We start from the raw sequence: 19,454 nt of genomic DNA on the forward strand, positions 1-19,454 counted from the left end.
GAATTCAATTAGCAACAGAAAGTGATTTGTGTAAATACAGCTAATCGTCCAATAACACTTCATAGAAATCACTTAAATTTTCTCTGCCAGACTGATTTTGGTTCCAGTGAAGGCAAAAGTAGAACTCCATCTGAATCAAATGGATACAGAATTTCTGTCTAGAGCTGGCAGTAGAGCATGGAAAGAAATTCCAGTTTACCACCTGTGAAAGTTTTCTGGAAAGTATTTCCAGGGAACCCAACTCCAGCTTCCTACTATAAGCAGGCTGAGTTGTTGGCCACCTATATAAACAAAATATACACGAAAGTAGACTAATCTGTAAGTGAAGGTCTTGAATCACATTGCCTTACACTTGGCATAACTGTGCTGATCACTGTGCGTTCATCCTGGAGCAGAACAAGTCTTGCCCAAGTTCTCCCACTTCTCTGAGCTCTTCCAAAGAAGTGCTGTGGGTTCTCTCAAGGTTTCTTCCCTACTCTGTTGAAAAGTTCTAAAGCTTACCTTGGGGTTTTTTCTCATTCATTGCCACAGCGAATCGTGATCTCTTCTTTAGTCCTTCCAGAAACATGACCACCAGTTCAGCAATGACAATGCTGTTTACAGATGTCAGAACAAACTCCTCGGCACGAAGTGTGATGAGAGTGCAACTCTGTCCAAATGATTTCACTGCCCTATGTATTATTGAATAGTTCGTTACCAGAGTGTCTGAAAAACTTACAGAGCCATCTGCAATCACAGCCAAGGAACCTACACCTCCTTGTAGTAGACAACTGCCTTAGAGTGAGCATTGGTAGATCCTAATTTGTCTTCTCGTGATTTGGTAGGTCTGAAGAACTGACATGCTTCAGGTTCTTTGGACTCCAGCATATTATGTACAAAAATGCTTCAGTCTAGATAGCAGAACACCTTTCTTTTGGAATAACTGGGCAACTAATTAAATATGTTTTCATCCTCGCAGAGGTATTCTTTTTGTATGTAAGACCCTAAGCTCTAAATGATCTGATGCAAGGATGTGTGCCCTGAGTGAGCCAATGATTACACCTTTTTTCTCTCAGCTATTCTGTTGGGCTCCATCACACTTGAGAATTATAGGAACTCCCCACACGTACAGCTGTTGATGGCTTAACTATGCTATTTGGGTCATTCTTGTCTTACACATCTGTGCTTCCTTACACCTTTCCAGTTGAGCAGGGTCCTTCCACTGATCAGGAAGATTTGGCCATTTCAGTATTTCCTTTACAGGCTGCTAGAACGTGTCCTTTTTTTTTTCCCCAGACTTAGGCTAAACCACCATTTCAGGCTCAGATCAAATCACTTAGGGGGATGGCAGAGAAAGTACACCTCCCTCCTACATGGAGACCCCTTTCTGAATGTGGGCAGGGCTGCCTTCTTCAGATCTTGTATTTCTGGAGCACTCACCGATTGGTGTGGATGCCAGTTATCTCTGGGAAGGTCAGATCAAGGATCTGCTTTTCTGACTCATCCAAGAAGCAGATACCTTTCCAATTTACAGCAAGTATGAAGTGGTTCTTGGGCAAGCTGGGACCTGGAAATGCAGAGAAAACTACTCAATGCTATACAAGTCCTTCTCTGTTGATTTTATATTTGTCCTCTACTCCTAGGCTTAAGACATTACCTGAAAACTTAGTGACTTCAAAGAATCTGGAAAAAAGCAAAGGCCACTGAAAGCGAGCAAAATCTACAAGCTGTTCTTTCACAGTCTGACGGGAAAGACGATCCTGTGTGTATGGGGCCTGCAATAGAAAAAGGCAAATTTTTCTCAGTAAATTCTGAGTTACATGATCTGCAGACAATAAAGAGCAAGTTCATTCCACAGGTTCCCAGCAGCCCTTTGCTATCACTGATGTCAAGAGTACCTGGTGAAATTCAAATAGGGAACAGTCTCCAGGGGACCAAGCCACAAGCAGCTAAGACTGTCCATGGGCACGTGGATTTCAGGTTTCCCTCTAAACCCCACTGATGGGTTAAAAGTATAACATGTTCTGGGTGCCATGAAAATTACTCAGGTAACCTATTTGCAGACCAAAATTATTCTCCATCCAGTGCCCATTCTGACTCAAATGTCAGATGGGAAATAACCTTAAAAAAGAGATTTAACTGTACTTTGTTCTGGCTCCCTGTTGAGCCCTTATTATATGTAAGAATGAGTGGAAAGGTTCTTCTCTCCCAGTCCTAACTATTTGGGATAGACAAACAGATGTTTTTCCTTCTTCCCTCAATAGAATAGAATAGAAATGATGAAAGATGCAGAAGCTGGTGCTTGAGAGTAGTTACCCAGAAGTGCCAGACAAACCTCTTACCTTAGCGTGTGCGTAGGTTATAAGGCTCACCCACTTTTCCAGGGGCTTGGACTTCAGCTGTTTCACTGGGATGCAGTCATGGAGCACTTTCTGCACAAGTTCATTGTGGATAGAATCTCCAAACTGGATGTAACAATATTTTGCACCGATCTCCACCAAATCCTCCTCCTGAAACAATTAATTCATTAAAAGAGGCCTAGAAAAATGTCACAAAGTCCAGCTCGCTTTGTTCAGCCTTGAAGGCAGTTTAGGAACTGTTTTTTTCCCCACCTTTTTCTGGATAACTCTTGGCAGCCATACAGCATAAGGAGAGATTAACTTCATACAATCATAGCATCAAAGAGATTATTAACAAAGATATTTCAAAGGGACACAAATTGTTCCTCTGAACATGCCTCCAGTTGCCACATGAACTGAGCTACAAAAAAAAATCTATTACAGCTGCCAGCGTGACAGCTGGCATAATCACCTTGACAAGAATTGTCCATTAGATGGAAAGAGTTGTTCACAGCCATTAGAAACTTTGTTCATCCTCTCGCTTTCTAATGTTCGTTCAGTTTTGTCTCTTTAGGAGGATGAACAAGGAGACCCACCTTCTCACAACGATACTCTCCAAACCGGATGCCACGAATGACTTGATGGTAAATGAGATCTGTGCTGATGGGATCCTCCTGGGAGTTGTGCCAGGGGGTGAAGATTTCCTTCCTAAAGTAAAGCCTCCAAGGTGCATTGCGTTCATGCGTGCCCTTCTCCTTTGCTAGCTGCTCACATTGAGAGATGGCATCTAGGACATGATCTCGTCCCCCACCCAGTGACCAGACCTAGAAGAAAGGGACACTGCATTTACTGGCATATCTGCCTTGCATCTGAACAAAGGACAACAAGCCCAAACCTCCTTGGTCTCCTGACAGAAAAAAAAAAACGACGAAAATCTCTGAAAAGGTAAGCAGATGGATGTGCAAGTTACACTTTGGCAAGTGTGTATTTTTAAGTGCAGGGATGGTATTGGAAAATATAAGTTAGAAGATGAGATGAGACAGCTCTGCAAGGTTTGCAATCTTCTGTTTGTCTCCTTGTACTTCTGCTTATCCCTTGTATATTCCCTTAAATGTGCATGTAAGTGTTTCTGTAATCTAAACAAACGTGCCATCTCTGAAATTTTTTTTTTTTTTTTTTTTTTTTTGCAATTAGTACCTAACTCTGAGCACCAAGATGTCATCCTGTTGTGTATATCTGTTCCCCAGTATTACTGTTAAAAGAGAGAGAGAGGGAAAAACAAAACAAAATGGAGGCTAAAATGCCATCATGTGAGCTAACAGTAGCAGCCCTGCTGCAAAGCTGGTGGCTTTCAATGCACGCGCCACGTGGTAGGGACTGTATCAGCAGCACCATATGTAACACAAGACAAGAAGGTTTTGTGCAGCAGCGCAGGTAGGAAATAGGCCTTTAAACAGGGCACCCTAGTATGTGAGACCTGCTAGTTTGACCCCATTCCAGCAGTTCTGCAGTGCTGCATGCACAGCCAGCTGTTGGTGGGATCCCAGAACTGGGGGAGACCATAGTGCTGCACTGCCCTGGTATTCAGCTGGTGTCCAGAACCGATTTGATTCAAGCACTAGGATGGGGACAGACATACTTTCAGAAGTCACAGGGATTCCGTGCAGCTGTAACTCCACGAAAAGAGAAGGCAGCTCCAGTTCTAGTTTTCTACACCTTACCTTATCAAACACAGCAATGTAGAGTGAAAAACCAAACACATCCTTCAGTTTGGTTTTATCTGCTATGAACTGACAGATCTCTTTGGCAATGGAAGCAGAGTCTGCAGGGACAGTGATGCTTTGGCCATTCATCAGGGTGACATTAAACATAACTGGTTTCTTCTGCTTTGTTGCCTGTAAGTCAGATGTAAAGGAGAGAAATAAATTACGTGCAAACCTTATTTTTCCATAGAAACTGAAGAAGGCATTTAGATTTAAGAGCTCCACACTCTGTACACCCTAGTCAACAATCTAAGTAAACCTTGAAAGCCCACCCAGTTTCTTCAATGCATAGTGAGTTTTAAATATAAACAACCTCTCTGGAACAGCACTGGAATCAAGTTCACAGCTCAGGGGAGCTGATCATTGCATATCAGCGTGGATTGATAGACTTTTCCTGAGTCCTTTTTAGCACATTGACTTTTAGGTGCAGCCTTATCTGCATCAGTGGACAGATAGCCTGCAGCAAGCATTTTGCCCAGGAAGATGCATGTTAGGCAGCGGAGTCGCTCAGGTTTAGGAAGAACTTAAACAGGCATCTTCATTTATGGCTTATGTGACTTCTAATTTTTAGGCTGACATTTAAAGGAAGGGGGTGGGCAATGTAACAGTATCATATGCACTTCTGCCCTCCATTTTAAAAGCACAAGCCCCACTCAGTTCTTTCCAAAAATATGTAGAGCTTCCCTCAGTAGATGGTTCTGGCCTGTAGCTCCTGAGTGGATGGAGGTATCTCGCTGCAAATCACGTGGTGTAGCTCTAACTTACATTCTGCAGTGGATTTAGGTTAATGGAACAGCTAGAAAACCCATAAGAAACCTTAAGAAGCTACACAGACTAAGGCAGTTGGTCTTCAAACCCCTTGCACAATTCATTTCCACTATTGGACTTAGGAAGATCTGTTTGCGCAGATTAGTAAACGCAGTCCAGCGTAAAATGACACAGTTCAATATAACTAAGCAAAAAGAGATGCTACCTGAAGTTCCAGCCAGCTTGGAGGTTCAGTCCTTGCTCCATTGACATAGGTACGTCTCAGACGTTCAGCACAATATGGTGCGTAGCCTGAGGGCCCCTTGTGGATGAAATTCAGCAGGTACTGTATGCACAAAGCATAAGAAAGAATTAGGAAACACTAATGGCCATAAAACACTAGAAACCCTCTTTAGCTGATAGAATATATTAGAATGATGAAGGCTACCTGCATTCTGCAAGCTTTTAGACTGAAAAGAAAGGCTTGTGTCAGTATACGTCTATTGATTATGTTTAACTGTACCAGAAATACTAGGCAATTGAGAGTGTTTATTCCTATGCTTATGCTACAGACAAGGGTTAGTGTTTCCAACTGAAGAGCCTGAGGTCTTGTGACATTCTGTATGAAGAGGGCTAATGGCATGTTAGGGCTGCTGATTATGGTTACTCTTAGTTTTATTAAGTTCTCTGGTAATATAAATGGTTGAAGTCCATGATTAATGGAAGAGAAGGATTGGAGGAACTGAGCTTTTGGAGTTGTAGGGCTCAATTACCTTGGATGATGTGGTATAAGCATGGATTTATACCACCAAGCAAGTATTTACATACTTGACTTGTATTTATTGCAAGCGTGGGTCTACGGCTTGTGTCTGTTTTTTGTAAATAGTGACCACTTGGCAGCATTTATGAGTAATCATTTGAGCAAGAATATCAAATAAAGGCTGAAGATTCAGGGATATTTATGGATTCTGTATGCCTCTAATACTTAGAAGGAAAGCCGATGTCAAGTTGAAGCCACAGTTTGTTTTTTTGTGGTGAGGTGGATTTATCAATCTAAATTTAGAAATTAATGTATTTTTAAAAATGATGAAAGAGCCCAAATCCAAATCTATTGGATTTTATGGGGCTTGGAGATGTAGGGTAAGAACTGGTGAAATATAGGAGGTGATTTTACACAGGACTCCTGAGTATACTTAATGACTTGGATCGTAACTGAAGACAGGTATTAAATGCTGGAAAAGCAGGAGTGGAGAGGGTAAAATCTGCCAGATTCTTTGGAGATTAAAGATCTAAAATGAAGGCTGGATCAACAACAGTATCTGACTCGTATGGCATGTCAAGAAAAATAGTTTAAGGTGAATACAGTGATAACTTTTTTAAATTACAAGGTAAGCATAAGAAATGAGATTGTTTCTGCAAAAATCACAGTGCCAACTGCTATGGCAGCCAAACAGTTTACATGACTATTTGCATCAAAACACTACCATACAAAAGATATGAGATCAGCTGAGGCATTTAAGCTGCTATAGGAAAGTGAACAATGTACCTTCAAAAATGTTTCTGAAGGAGGAAAGCAACCAAGGCAAAGTGACAGAAGTATCCAGCCTCGAGCATAGCTGTTCTTGTTGCTGTTTTCAGATAGTTGTTTGCAAATCTGGCAATAAATCTCATCTCTGTAATAAAACATGTGAAAGCAACAGATAATGATGATTAACAGTCTTTGGCTACATTTCCATTACAAGCTTAGCATAATGAAGTAGATCTGAGCTAGATTTAACCGTGTTAACTAGGATACCACCTGCAGTGTGTGACAGTAAATAACTGTGTTGTTGCTTTGGTAGAAAAAAGGCTCAAAATAAGCCTACTGTCCTTTGAAACCCCTTGTTACTCATGCAGCTCAAGTGCAGTTTCCATGCTGGAATACCTCCCATGATAAGCTGGGGGGCTGTGCAAGAAAACGAGCTCCTGGTTTATCCAGATGCAAAATGGCCTTGCTGTCTACTCTCTGTGAAACTTGCTCTAAGCTCTCCACAGTACGTGGCTTTTTTCTCATGGCTCTTGTTTGTCATATCATATGTAGATTTTGAAATAAGAGGGGGAGAGGGAGGAATATCCTTCTTAATTTTACATTTTTAGAAAACTTGGAGCAAATGGTGTGAGGCCTCAGACAGTTAACAGAGAAAAGGGTGCTTCAGAGTAAGCTTCTGAAAACGCAAGTTGCCTGAAGCAAGGTTGTATGGGAAACAGATGCAAAAAGCTGCATACAAACAAAACTAATTTTAAGTTTTCTCTTGGAACACACATTTGATGAGTTTGATGTGGGAAGATGCAAGGCGGATGAAGTTTTTGCTCACAGGTAGCACATATGATGAAAAGCAGACTGGGGGAGCAGATAGCTTGTGGCCGTTATGGTACATTGATTGAAGGCAATTTTTGCTAGATGGGGATCTGCTTCTGGGAGCATTTTGACTGAAACAAAACACTGAGGTAGAGAGGAATGCAACCTATGGCTGAGGCCAAGGCAGGGCCTCTGCCTAGGCACATTGTAACAGAAATGTGTTGCATAAGCTAAAACAGGCTAAAATGGAAGAGAAAATTCACAAGGTTCAGACAGAAACAACCAGACTGTCTCATCCTCACACCATGCTTAGGCTAATGCCCAGCCTCATGTTGCTTGTGAGCAGAATTCCCTGTTTAGTGTCTGAGTTGCTCAGGAAACCAGCCAGTCTTTGATTTGAGTACATTGCTAGAGGCCCAGAAACAGGCCATTGAGAAACTGAGGTTATGAGCATGTCTTACACCTAGTGTTCATAAACCCCATATTTCTTACTCTCTCTTAGGTTTTCTTTTTCCTCATACGAGGGCGTGCATGTATTATTGGGTTATAGCACTGAGCTCTGCTCCATTACGTACCCAAGAGAGATTCAGAAAGCCACACGTGGAGGCAGCTGACCTAAACTGTGAGAAAGGTGAACCATCTGCTGAAGAGGTGCTTGGCCTGGAGTCTCAGTTGTATGTGTCTAGCTCGGACTTTCAGTCAGGAACCCCCAGAGATGAAAGTGGGACATTTCCAACATAAGGAAAATGTCTCAAGGATTTAGGAAAGGGGATTTCCCTGATGTAACAGGTCCCTGATCCTAGAAAGGAGAGGTGCAAGTTTCCTACCTGATGGCAGGGCGCAGAATTGCGTTGCCAATGATGAAGTGCACTTTTTCTAAGTTAGACATAGGTCTTTCAGAGATCGAGGTGTCCTCCTGGAAACCCTCTTCTCCACTTCTCAGCTGGTCTGTCACCTGAAAGAAGCCAACCAGAACTCCTGAGTGCTCCTTCTTACCAGGCAACTCTCCCAGAAATGAGAGACATTCCTTCTCAGTCTTTCTGGCTAAATCTTTTCCTACTCAGTGCAAAAGTGGTTAGGACCAGATCATATTTCCCCCCTCCTCACAAACTAAGTCATAAAATGCAGTATTACAGTGCTATTATTACTGGCTAGGTAAATGTTATTGTACTGTCTTGTACAGCCCTAAGCACATGGTTCCGCACAGGACTTTAGGCAAACTGTTCTGTAATAGCAACAGTTCCCAACAATAAATTGTTCACTGTGTTCAGGAGTCACTCTCCAGCAGGAAGGGATGAAGGGAATCTGCCAGATAATGAGTGATATTAGTGTACATGGGGATAATTTCAAAAGAAGGATAATAATGCACCAGGTATCCCATAAACACAGCGGACCTTGCTTGGCAAGGGAATGAGTTCCCAGCCAGGACGCTGCTGTCACACATTTATCAGACAGGGCTCCAGACAAAGAGACTTAGGGGAAGCCATTTATTTCCAGCTCTTACCTTCCCTGTCAACTTGGAGGACCGTTTCAGCTTCAGGGAAGAGATACCCTTGGAAATCTTGTTATCCTTTCTGCTTTCTCTCTACAACACACAGTACCATTATAGGAAATTACTTTAATGCACAGCAAGAACTATTCATTAGGAAAGGAAAGATGATCAAATAGAGATGTTTCTGTTTTGTCCTCTCTTGCCAGAAGGAGCTGCTGTGTCCTAGGACTGACAGGGGCCCTTTTGCACTTCTGGTATTTCAAGACCTGTAGCATGCAAAGGTTTGTTTGCTTTTCTCAGTCTTGGTAGAACATCAGAGCAACCAAGGAAAGCATATGAAAATACAAACATAGCCTCATAGCTCATCTTACCATGCCTGGGCTGTCGCTCTTGAACTGGACCTGGTTTTTCCTGCCAAGTGTGTCATATATCTGTGTCATCACGGAACTGTTCTTGGTGACATTCCTGGCAAACATTGCTGGCTCTGGCAGGTCCCCCATGAATCTCAGGATAATTACCCAAACAACTAGAGAAGCCTGCAGTGACAGGAAGCAGAGTCAGACACTGTCAAGAGAATTAAAGGCTTCATGCCATTTCTTCCTCTTTAGATTAGACCACTTTCTTCTTTTACCCAGACAAGCTGTTAAAATCCCGCCTCTCCCCCTATTTACACCTAAAGTTTACTTTCGTGTCATACCACACGTGAGCAACATTCATGACACTCTCAGGAAGCGGGTACAGTTCTAGTGGGATTATCAGATTTGCTCTGTGGTTGCTGAACCCTCACCATTCCCGTTACTGGCACTTTGCATGTGCACTGCAGCCAGAGTGGAACAGAGAAACTGTCACTGCACTCTGCATTTACCCACCTGGATAGACAGCAATGCAGTGAACTGTTCTAGAAACCTGACACCCAGAACTAGGAAGCCAAATAATAGCAAAGTTTTTGCAGCACGGGATCCTCCATTCTGCAAAGCTGCTTAGCATCAAGAAAAACTCCCCTCCTCCACCACCCTATGGTTCCACAGGAAAATCTGGTGCACAGGCCTCCTGTCCACTTCTGTCACAGACCAGCAACCCTAGCAAGAGATGGGTGAGCCCTGATGCTTTCCTCTCTCCAGTCCACTTTTACCCCCAGTGGGTATCTGGAGAAGTCAAAATAAGCCTTGGTGTTCTCTCTGTTGGCAAACTAAAGGTGAAAAGATATCTTGTGCTGGGGAGGTATCCGTGTGAAATGCCTGCCTGCAAAGCACCACAAAATGCTGATGGAAACTACTATTTTCATACAAGTACTTAGGGGTATTTGCTTGACTCTAAAGACTCTGGTTCCTAGGGCTGTGCCTGAGGCAGGGGGAACAGGTTCACCGACACGCAGGAACAAGATACCAGGACGTTGTCTTTATCATCATGGTAAAGTAGCGGGTGTCGCAGTGGTCTCCGGATGTGTGTATGTGTAGATGACCCCTGAAAATAAGTAGCGGCAAACTTGGGGAAGGTGTACTCCTCCAAGCCATCTGTTTCCTCTTCTAGCTCCACACTCATGGGAATTGTGTCCAGGTCCACCTCTTCCAGCTTATGGGGCTTTGTTTCCAAGTCCTGTGCAGAACATGAGGAAGAAGTGTATTTTCCTTCCCTCTAACCTGATATTCTTATTTTATGTTATTTATTTATTTTATTTCCCTTTTCTTTCTTCTCTTTCTTTTTCTGCTTAGCCATAGGTCTTCCAGAATGTGGCTTTCCAGTTAAACCCAAAGCCATTTTCAGCTGATACCAATAGACTGCTGGGACTCGGGGCTTGTTCTGAGATGCATCTATTGTATATGGCCTTCCTGCCCTGGTCTTCAGCTGGCCAAGAACATTGCTGGTTGGAAAATGCAGATACTCTTCTATTACTCATATCCTGCACTAATCCAGACTATTCTGCTCTCCCTACCCCATTCTATCCTCCACTGTTGTCAGGACTAGTATATCTCAAATTTTGCTTTTCAGAAAATGGGGTAATTTAGGTCGTAAACTTCCAGCTTGTGTCAGCTGGAAAATCACTAAGAGCAATGGCAGCAGAACATATGGTCAGTGCCAAAATGGAGAGAATGGCTCTATTTGGTGGGGCGCTGTTGGAGGAAAGAAACAAATATGAAGTGGCTTTTGAAGACACACAGTTCTTAAACTGCACATGATCAAAAACTTTTGGGAGCTGATCTCTGAAAGCAGTTCCTGTCTGGATGACTAATTTGGGTGTATCTTCCACTGTACAGAAGTCCATTAAACAGAATTGACCACTGATGAAATTCCAAGAAAGCTGATGGATTTACACAGGGAATGAACATGACCCATTACCACTCTGCAGCTCCATACCTCAAAGCCCAGGGGAGCCTGTCCTTCTTGGCCTCCGATCATAGAAGGTAAAAACCCAAAAATTTTGTCAACCATCTCTTGGTCACTGATAACCTCATCATTTGCTGGTCTGCTGGCAAAGACATCTGTCCTCCTTTGTCTTTCTTCTTCGTCGTTTATTTCCAGAGTAGACAGGTGTTCCTTTAAACATAGAATTTGGTTAAGCATAACTGGAACATCATTTTGCTAGAAAGAATGGGTGCAAGGATGAAAGACAATTACAAAGGTGCTATGACAGTGAGGTCCAGCTCTGCTAGTGCAATGATGGAATGTGAGGGCAAATGTTGCTTGTGCTAAGCAGTCACAAAGACATATCTCATCAACAGGGCTTTGCTCTTACAGCTGTCCCAATAGACTGCTGGTCTATTAGTAATAACGCACAATTTTGAAGAACTGTATCACTAAAAGAAAAAATAAATCACTTTAGGAAAAACAAAGTATTCCTAATAGTAGAAAAATAATACATGTTATTTAAAATTTTAAAATGTTTTGTGTCAGGAGGCTGTAATAGCATTGTGCATGCTTGGCTAAAGTGCCAGGTCATACTGCAAACAGAAATGTGCATGTGTTTACCTTGTACCATTTCTAAATCATCCTTACAAGTAAGTTTACAACTCTGTCTGCGTCTTACTATTCTCTAAAATATAGCAGTATTCAGGTCTTTGAGCAAGTCCACATGTAAACTGGGCAAGCCATCTTGTCAGCCAAACTACATAGCGTTCAGTGTTCCTTAGTTGACATGCCTGCCTCTTCAAACCTGGTAGCTTCTTTTAAAACTCTGTTTTTATACCTCAAAATAAAATATTCCAAAATTAATATCCATATTCAGTGCTATCCAATGGCAACGCTTGCTGGTCATTGACTCTCAGAACCTCATAGAAACAACGTGATATTCGTGAGGTATCTGGACAGATACGCATACCTCCCTCTTCATCCTTTGCAAAGTTTGGCAAGCAAACACGCCCCTCGCATTGTGCCTGTATAAGACATACCTCTTTCTTCCACTTTACTATTTTTTGACGTATTAGATAACCACGGCATGCAGCTTGAAACTTGATGACACGAGCCCGGGTTGTTTCATACTGTTTGGCAAGCTGACGGCTCCGGTAGAGGGCCTGCAGGCGCCCAAAACCCAGCATAATCTGTAGGAGGTGGGGAAGAAAAAAAAAGTGATAGGTGTTCAAAGCAAGTGAGACTGGGGTTAAGTTGGGATGAATAGAAGATAACAAAATTCAGTAATTGGATAAAGCCACTGGAAGGGATTCATGGGTTACTGCCATCTATAAAAGAATGCTTTAATTTCTTCTTCCAGTTATACGCTTTTGAAACTAGATGAGATAGAGTTCTTTTGAGGAGCTTTTCTATGGAGTGGCTTCAGGCAGTGTCAGCCTGAGATTTTGACAAGGGAAAGAAGAGAGTAGAAATGAAACTAAATATATTGGGGAAAAAAAAAGAAAAAAAAGGCAGCACGGACTTGGGAGAGATAGGTACCTTAATACTGAGAGAAGCAGCAGAAAAGGACAGGGCCAAGTGCGGGACAGCACCCTGGCTCTTCAGATAGGAATTGTGTTACTTTGATGCAGAATAGAAAATGTTTCTCACTGAAATTGGCAGTTTCTCCTCTCACTCCTCACAAATGGGATGTTCTCTTACATAGTAATAGCAATCTCTCCCATACAAATACACAATATGTGGGCACCTCCAATACGGTGTAGCTTTCCTTAACCACAAAAGCCACCATCTGTAGAAGTTCAGCTTATTAATTTTTAGAGATTGATACAATGATTTTTTTTTTCTATTACAGATTCCCAGTTTTCCTGTAACAGTTGTGGAAGATCCTTTGCTCACAGCTTGGTAGTGATGCACAAATTGTAGCCCTGGACTCCTGACTAGAAGTGTTGGAGCACTTGGGTGCCAGCTTGCCGCAGCCAGGCCTGCCAGAGGTTAGTTGTGTTACTGTTTCACCGGAAAGCAGAAATGTCACAAGTTCAGCAAGCCCTGAGATGCCCCAGAGTCCTCCATGGACCCGGTAAGTCCCTTCTTTATATCCTGACATTCTGCCTCTTCCCTTTTCATTTGTGAATATCTTCATTCAATCACTTCACTCAATGTTACAAAGCACAGTGTATAAATACACACACACACACACACTTATATATACACTCTTACCATTCTGAAATTCTTCCGGCAGCAGTAGCCTCGCCAGGCTGCCTGAATGGCTACAGCAGACTTCCTCTGTTTCAGAAACTGCTTCCTAAGCAAACAGACATGTGAGGTGACAAGCAGTACGTTATTTCTGCTGCTTCATATGATAAGAATAAAGAATAAGGGTGGTATTTTTTTTTTGTTTATTTGCTTTTTAATATTTATGGGATTTCTAGACTCTGATCTCAGGCTTGACTGCTATCTAAGAGTGCTAATGTCAGGAAAACTGTTGTTAAACTTACTAGCTCAGATACTAGTAGCTTGCTAGAGCAAGCTTGAAGCACAGCAAGGGCTGTTCTTCTCGCTTCCAAGTAGCCCGATAAAAGTATTATGTTGCAGCACAAAGGTTAGTCTGGTCAGAAACTTTTGTACCATGTGCATCAAAATTATCCTTTCTCAAAGCATTTTGTCTGCTTACACCTTCTCCATGCTGATGCAAATGCCAGAAGAGGCTGTTTTGCCTGACCTTTTCAGGACAGGGGCCTTGGCCAGTTTCACCCAGGCTCAGCTCATCCTGCTAGTGAAGCAGCACCATGAAGCAATCAGTTGAGCTCTCAGAGTGAGAGCTTTCATATTTGGTTTGCTATCCATTTGCTAGTAGAAAGCATGAGACAAAAGTATTACTAATCCACCTTTTTATGTCTGAGCTGGCTTTGCCCTTTAATGCTGCAAAAATATTCATAGCAACTGCAGACCAAATTCATTGCTGTAGTAGGAGAGTTCTGTAAGAGCTGAAAAAGCCTTCACATAAAGCAGGGATAACTCTCCCATCTAATGACCACTTGCTTCCCAATGTCCTAACTGCCAAGGCTAGGAACACATCTGAGCAAGAACTTTGTATGGTAAAAGCTGTCACACAGTGGTTGTCAAAGCTTGCACATAGCTCTGATAGTCTAAAAATAAGTCAGGTGAGTTTTTTAGAGAGGGGCAATACTCTTTTAGATAACAGGCAGAGTTGGACAAAAAGGGAGAATTTTATTGGCATTTGTGTCCTGTGTTATAGTTATTGCTTCACCACTGTCAGGAACATTTTCTAAACCAAACCAGGAGTTAGTCTTATATTATGGTTCTGGTTGGGCAATACAAAATTAATGAAAAAAAATCGTGATGTAAAGCATTTTAGCAAGGGTGGCAATTTATCTGACAGTGACTAAATTTTAGTTCTGAAGATATTTCAAACTAAACTAGAATTGTGCATCTTTGTCAAGGAGAAGGACTAGTTAGTTTTCTATCTTTCCTATTCTTTTCTACCTATGTCTTGTATCAAAGAAGCATTCTAAAATAGAAGATCCTACATTCCATGCAGACTTCCTGCTTTCCAGATACCTATCTCTGCTATTTGCTGTAAAGATTAAGTGCAAATCCTACTTCTAGTCCTTCCCCTACATACAAGTTGCATGTGCAGCAGTCCTGCATTTTGAAAAGCATCATGATAATAAACTGATAGTACAGATAGAACAAATCTTTGTGTAAAGTCTGCATAGATGCACTGTTACATGATGAGCATTGAATTGAGAGGTAGCAGAAGGTATGAATTGATACATTTAATACTCAGGAATGCTTCACTTAGGATATTAAAACCTCACTAGAAACCAAAGCAAATCCCATTTTGTGAGATCACTGACCTGTCCTTGAATCCTCTCATCACCTTCTGGATAAGAAGAACCTTATCTGTGAGTATTTGTTGTCGTTGCAACTCCAATACTGTGTCATGGTGATCCTGTTAAAAGAAAACATTGATATGCCAGCTGAATAGACGCAACTTCTGAAAACTGGACACATGATCTGAAAAAGACACAGAATCAGCATGACATAGTGCAAACTGGGATTAAAATGTGTTTGTGGAACTGCAGTAGGAAGAGTTGTCACTATCTGGCCACACCATGTCTAGCTATAGCAATAAACAAGCACAGAGTCTGTCTAGGAAAAGACTGCTTTTACCTTGCATAGGGCAAGGACTTCCCCTGGGACAGTGTGTTGGTATCCATTGTGCTCTGGGCTTGAGCAGTACAATACATTGCTCTGTGCTGTTTCAGCTGCACCACTGAAGCACAGGAAAAGGATCAGCCCCTCTTACACTAAGCTTGTGTCCATCAAATTACATGGTCTTCAGGAACACAGATCCGGTCTCAGATTCAAGAGAGAGTTTATAGGAGAACCCTGTCCTTCTGGTTCACCACTCTTACCTTGACAAGTCAGGCTTAACTGTGAAATGCTCAGTTTTTCAGGGGAAGAGGTAATAAACTGTCCTTTTACTTACTTTAAGGAAAATCTTGGTCTCTCCAGCTTGCCAGCTCTCATCCTTGCCCAGCACTGCTTCAGAGATGCCGATACAGCACTGTCGAGCATCATTCTTCAGCTGATGTGCAAAAGCATCATTATATTAGGGTTTGGTTGGACACACAGTGGTGGTACTATGTAAGGATCTACTGCCTTGCATTTCGTAGGGCAAGGAATACAAACAGAGGAGGTCTGACAGACCTCTGGCCTGACAGGATAATGAATGAAAGTGGTTTGGCTCAAATGGTCAAGAAACAGAGGAACATTAGTGTTTGGTGAAGCGTTCCAGAGTTAAATTGCCTGGAAGCATGTCAGTGACCTCAGAAGTGTGTGATTACAGAAAATGAAATATCTGAGGGCAGTAGATATGCCACTGTGCCTGGGATGTCTATGTGGAGCAACTCCAGGAGTTAAAAGCACCTCTGTTGTTTCAACTAAGGTCCAATTGAGCATGTAAGTATTTAGGGTTTTTTGTAATTTACAGTTACTGTGATGACAGCTGTCTGAGCTGTGCCAGCAGTAATCCAAGAACTTTCTACCATGGGAAAGACTATAGCTTCATAAGGAAAAGTTAGATTAGCCTTAAGTCCAGCTTGTGCTAACACACCTGTTGTTGAACAGACCATGGCAGGAGAACTCTGTATCTGTCAAAGAACTCCTCAAAGGTGTAGCGAATTGGGTAGCCAGCTTTCCTGATCTGAATGGTCTCCATCATCCCTGAATATCGCAGCTGTTTAATACAAAGCTCCCGGTCAAATAACTGGAAGAGAAAGCAGACAAAGATGAGGCTTAGTACAAAAAGGAGCTGTACATGCAGCATTCCTCAAAATATACATGTATCTATTAACCTGTGACCTCTGAGGGCCTTTAAAATGGCCTACTACGGCTTTTCTTAATTGCACTTCTCATTTCAGTGTCCTAAATTAATTCATTACAGGCATAAACATTTCACTCCAAAAGGTCTTCAAATTTGTGTTTATTGGCAGTGGAAGCAGTCCATTAACTTCAGACTGTCTTCAGCAACCATTTTCAATTCTATAACTGTGATTTCAGGTGAACAATAAATTGTTCATATTGTTTTGCAGGTGTGAGTAACTGTAGTAGAAACTTACGTTCTTTGGGCATACATAGCATGAGTGCTGCTATTTTTTTTGTAATGCAGATTAAAAATAGGCTCACTGGGCCATATGCAGTACTTTAAAAATGATCAAGTCACTTGACAAACACCATACAAGGATTTGGTGTAGAACTGGGTTGTGATCTCCCAAGTTCCAGCCAAGTATCTTAACAACAAACTAGCTCCTCTTTTTTGTAGTGTCAAATCAGGCTACATCACCCCTCTCTCAAATACCAACAGCTCCCTTCATCTTTCTCAGGCTGTTTCATAATATGATCGTGGCTGAATCCTATTTTGCTTTTCATTTGTCCTCTTGATTGGGCTAGGAACTCTCCAGTTCGCTCCTTATCTTTGCAGGACTGGCTTTTGCAGCTCCTCCCAGGAACACACCTGTGTGTTTTTTTGCCATCCTTCACTCTATTACTCTATTACTCTATCCTATTGCCCTTTGTCTTACAGTAATGGCTTGTACTCCAGCTCTTCTTGGCTGAAGTACAGATAGAAAATGCTACATAGCAACTGATATCTTTTCATCATTAAAAAGTTTACTGAAGGCAAGAACTCATAATGTTAAAGCATTACCAGTGGTTTCTTGTAGTCATTCGGTTTGATGCAGCGGATGAAGTATGGCTGGCACTGACCAAGGATTTTCATGAGTTTTTCTAGGGATTGCTTGAACTGTCCTCCCAGAGTAGAGACCCGTTTGGTGGTATCCAAGCCCTGGGAAGAGTAAGCACATGCTGATTGCTACATCATTCATTGTCAGAGGGCCAGATGATAAATCTTCATATTTTTGTACGAGTAATGGTATCAAACAAATGCCAGGAAAAGGTATCTACCTATATGGGAGTTAAATCTGTCATCTGCATCTTATTTGGGAAGATTATTTTGAAGAAACCCCACTGAGGTCCTTTACCTACTTGGGCAATAATTTCTAGCAGTAGGAGTGGCTGTGGTGGAAGAAATTCCTCCCACAGGGGCCCACATAGGCCTGTCTCCAACCAAGGCTGTGCTTAGTGTGGGGCCTGGGTGTCAAGCCATTATTCATGCATGTGTGCCTGAAAGTTTGGTAAGAAACAGCCATTTCCAAAGCAATAATAACCTCCAGGCCAGGCATTTTGCTGCCAGTTCATAGCTAAGTAGAATAGCTAAGGATTCTGAGCAGTTTATTCCTTAATGCTCAGGATGGTCTCCTTGCTCATTAATGCTACAGTAAATAGTGAAAAGGCAAACTTCTACTGGAGGATAATGTAAAAGCTGCTCTATCTGTGGCTGCAGATGCAGTGCTTTATGTCTGACAACTCCTGGGTTGAATTTTGCTTACAGGTGCAATAGTGTAACCCCAGAGGGACTGCACTTGGCTGCAGTTAGCTCCTGACTTCCCCTGCTTCACTATAAGCACAAGTCTACCTCTTTCCACACAGATTATCACAATAACCCTTAGCTGCTGCTTCTATGTTTTAAGAGCATATTAAATTACAGTGACAGCAGTGCAGATTCCAGGTAACAAAAAGATTCCATTGGCCTTTTTCTTACAGGCTTCTTATAAGCTTGGAAATTATCTTTGAAACACAGTACTGCTATGTATAAAGATGTTTTTTTTCCCTCCCCCTCCCAATCACCTCCTATTCAAAATAAATAAACCATATAAAGGCCAGTGGCTCGCTTCACTTTAATGGTCTTTACAGTACCTCGTTACTCTGGTTCTTACATTTAAATCCCCTTTTTAACACTCAAGTTGCCACTTTCTTCTTTAAGCTACAGGACAATGCTGCCCTCCAGCGACCAAACCCTTATGCCTTGGAAAATAGTTCCTGGGAATGCTTCATAGCAGCTCTGATGCGTTTCAGGGCTAGCAAGCTCCTGTTTGAAGTGGACAGCATAACAGCATATAGTTTAAACTGTACGAGAGTTAAAAGCAATTTGCACTCCCAGACCTTAGAGGCTTTTCTGCTGTACCACTAAACCAGCGGGACAGTCACAGAAGGCTGATGTCCAGGCCCTCATGGTCTCACAGACCACATTCAGATACAACACTGTTAGCCTGTCTTGTTGCTGGAATGGCGGTGAATTTTCTCCCCTGGTGAGTCAGGAGAGAGACTCTGACACCTCAGAAAAGCACTTTTTTTTTTTTTTTTTTTTTTTTCTGTCACTTCATTTCCTGTTATTTTCTGTAGCCTGCTTCTTAGGCTCCCCAGCAGTGGCCCAACCTATTTGAAATTAATAGAGATGCATCACCTGACTTCTATGCATTTTGAAATAGACAGTAACCCACATTTAGTAGCTCCTTTCTTGACATGCTACTTTCTAAATGTTCTCCTAAGGAAAGCTCTTTTTTTTCTCATAGCACAACCTTCTTTAAAAAGACAAAAATCATTAGAGCAATGCAGGTGGGCCTGATATTTAATCTTAAGTTGCTCATAACGTTTAATAAATGCTAAGCCATTTCTCAGTTGCTGCTTGTACCACTTCTTTCTTCTCCCACAGGTTTTTAACCTGTCTGTAGCCAGATGTTCTGGACAGCAGAAAGCCACATTGAGATAAAGACTGAGGAAGAAAGAACGGGATCAGAAAACAATGCCGGGAGAATAGGCAGATAACAGGTAAGATAGCAAGCTGACTGTTTGCTCTCTACCCTGAGAAGGAAACTCAGGAATATAAACACTAAAAGCACTCCTGGGAGACAGGGCTGGCATTACATTTGTTTACAGCATGAATGCCAGATCCTGACTTTTATTCCAAACTCCTTTGTTGAAATGGGTTGAAGGAAAGGGTATGCATGAAAATGTATTTGCAGAGA

The 19,454-nt window shown here is 42.0% G+C and overlaps 1 protein-coding gene across 1 annotated transcript in view; it reads right to left on the reverse strand.

Moving 5' to 3' along the window:
- The window catches only part of MYO7B (myosin VIIB), a gene marked incomplete at its 5' end in the record, with an annotated part of 44,940 nt that overhangs the window by 13,497 nt on the left and 11,989 nt on the right, over positions 1–19,454 (reverse strand). The window contains 20 exon segments of the mRNA XM_084292113.1: positions 502–671; positions 1,420–1,546; positions 1,637–1,754; positions 2,322–2,489; positions 2,915–3,142; positions 4,040–4,213; positions 5,055–5,174; positions 6,375–6,501; positions 7,994–8,121; positions 8,671–8,751; positions 9,030–9,194; positions 10,045–10,254; positions 11,014–11,193; positions 11,975–12,022; positions 12,024–12,194; positions 13,222–13,306; positions 14,883–14,977; positions 15,518–15,616; positions 16,145–16,297; positions 17,237–17,374. Of these exon segments, the coding sequence (XP_084148239.1) occupies positions 502–671; positions 1,420–1,546; positions 1,637–1,754; positions 2,322–2,489; positions 2,915–3,142; positions 4,040–4,213; positions 5,055–5,174; positions 6,375–6,501; positions 7,994–8,121; positions 8,671–8,751; positions 9,030–9,194; positions 10,045–10,254; positions 11,014–11,193; positions 11,975–12,022; positions 12,024–12,194; positions 13,222–13,306; positions 14,883–14,977; positions 15,518–15,616; positions 16,145–16,297; positions 17,237–17,374 (2,785 nt within the window).

Source organism: Netta rufina (genome assembly GCF_964035555.1).
Source record: "Netta rufina genome assembly, chromosome: 9".
NCBI lineage: Eukaryota > Metazoa > Chordata > Aves > Anseriformes > Anatidae > Netta > Netta rufina.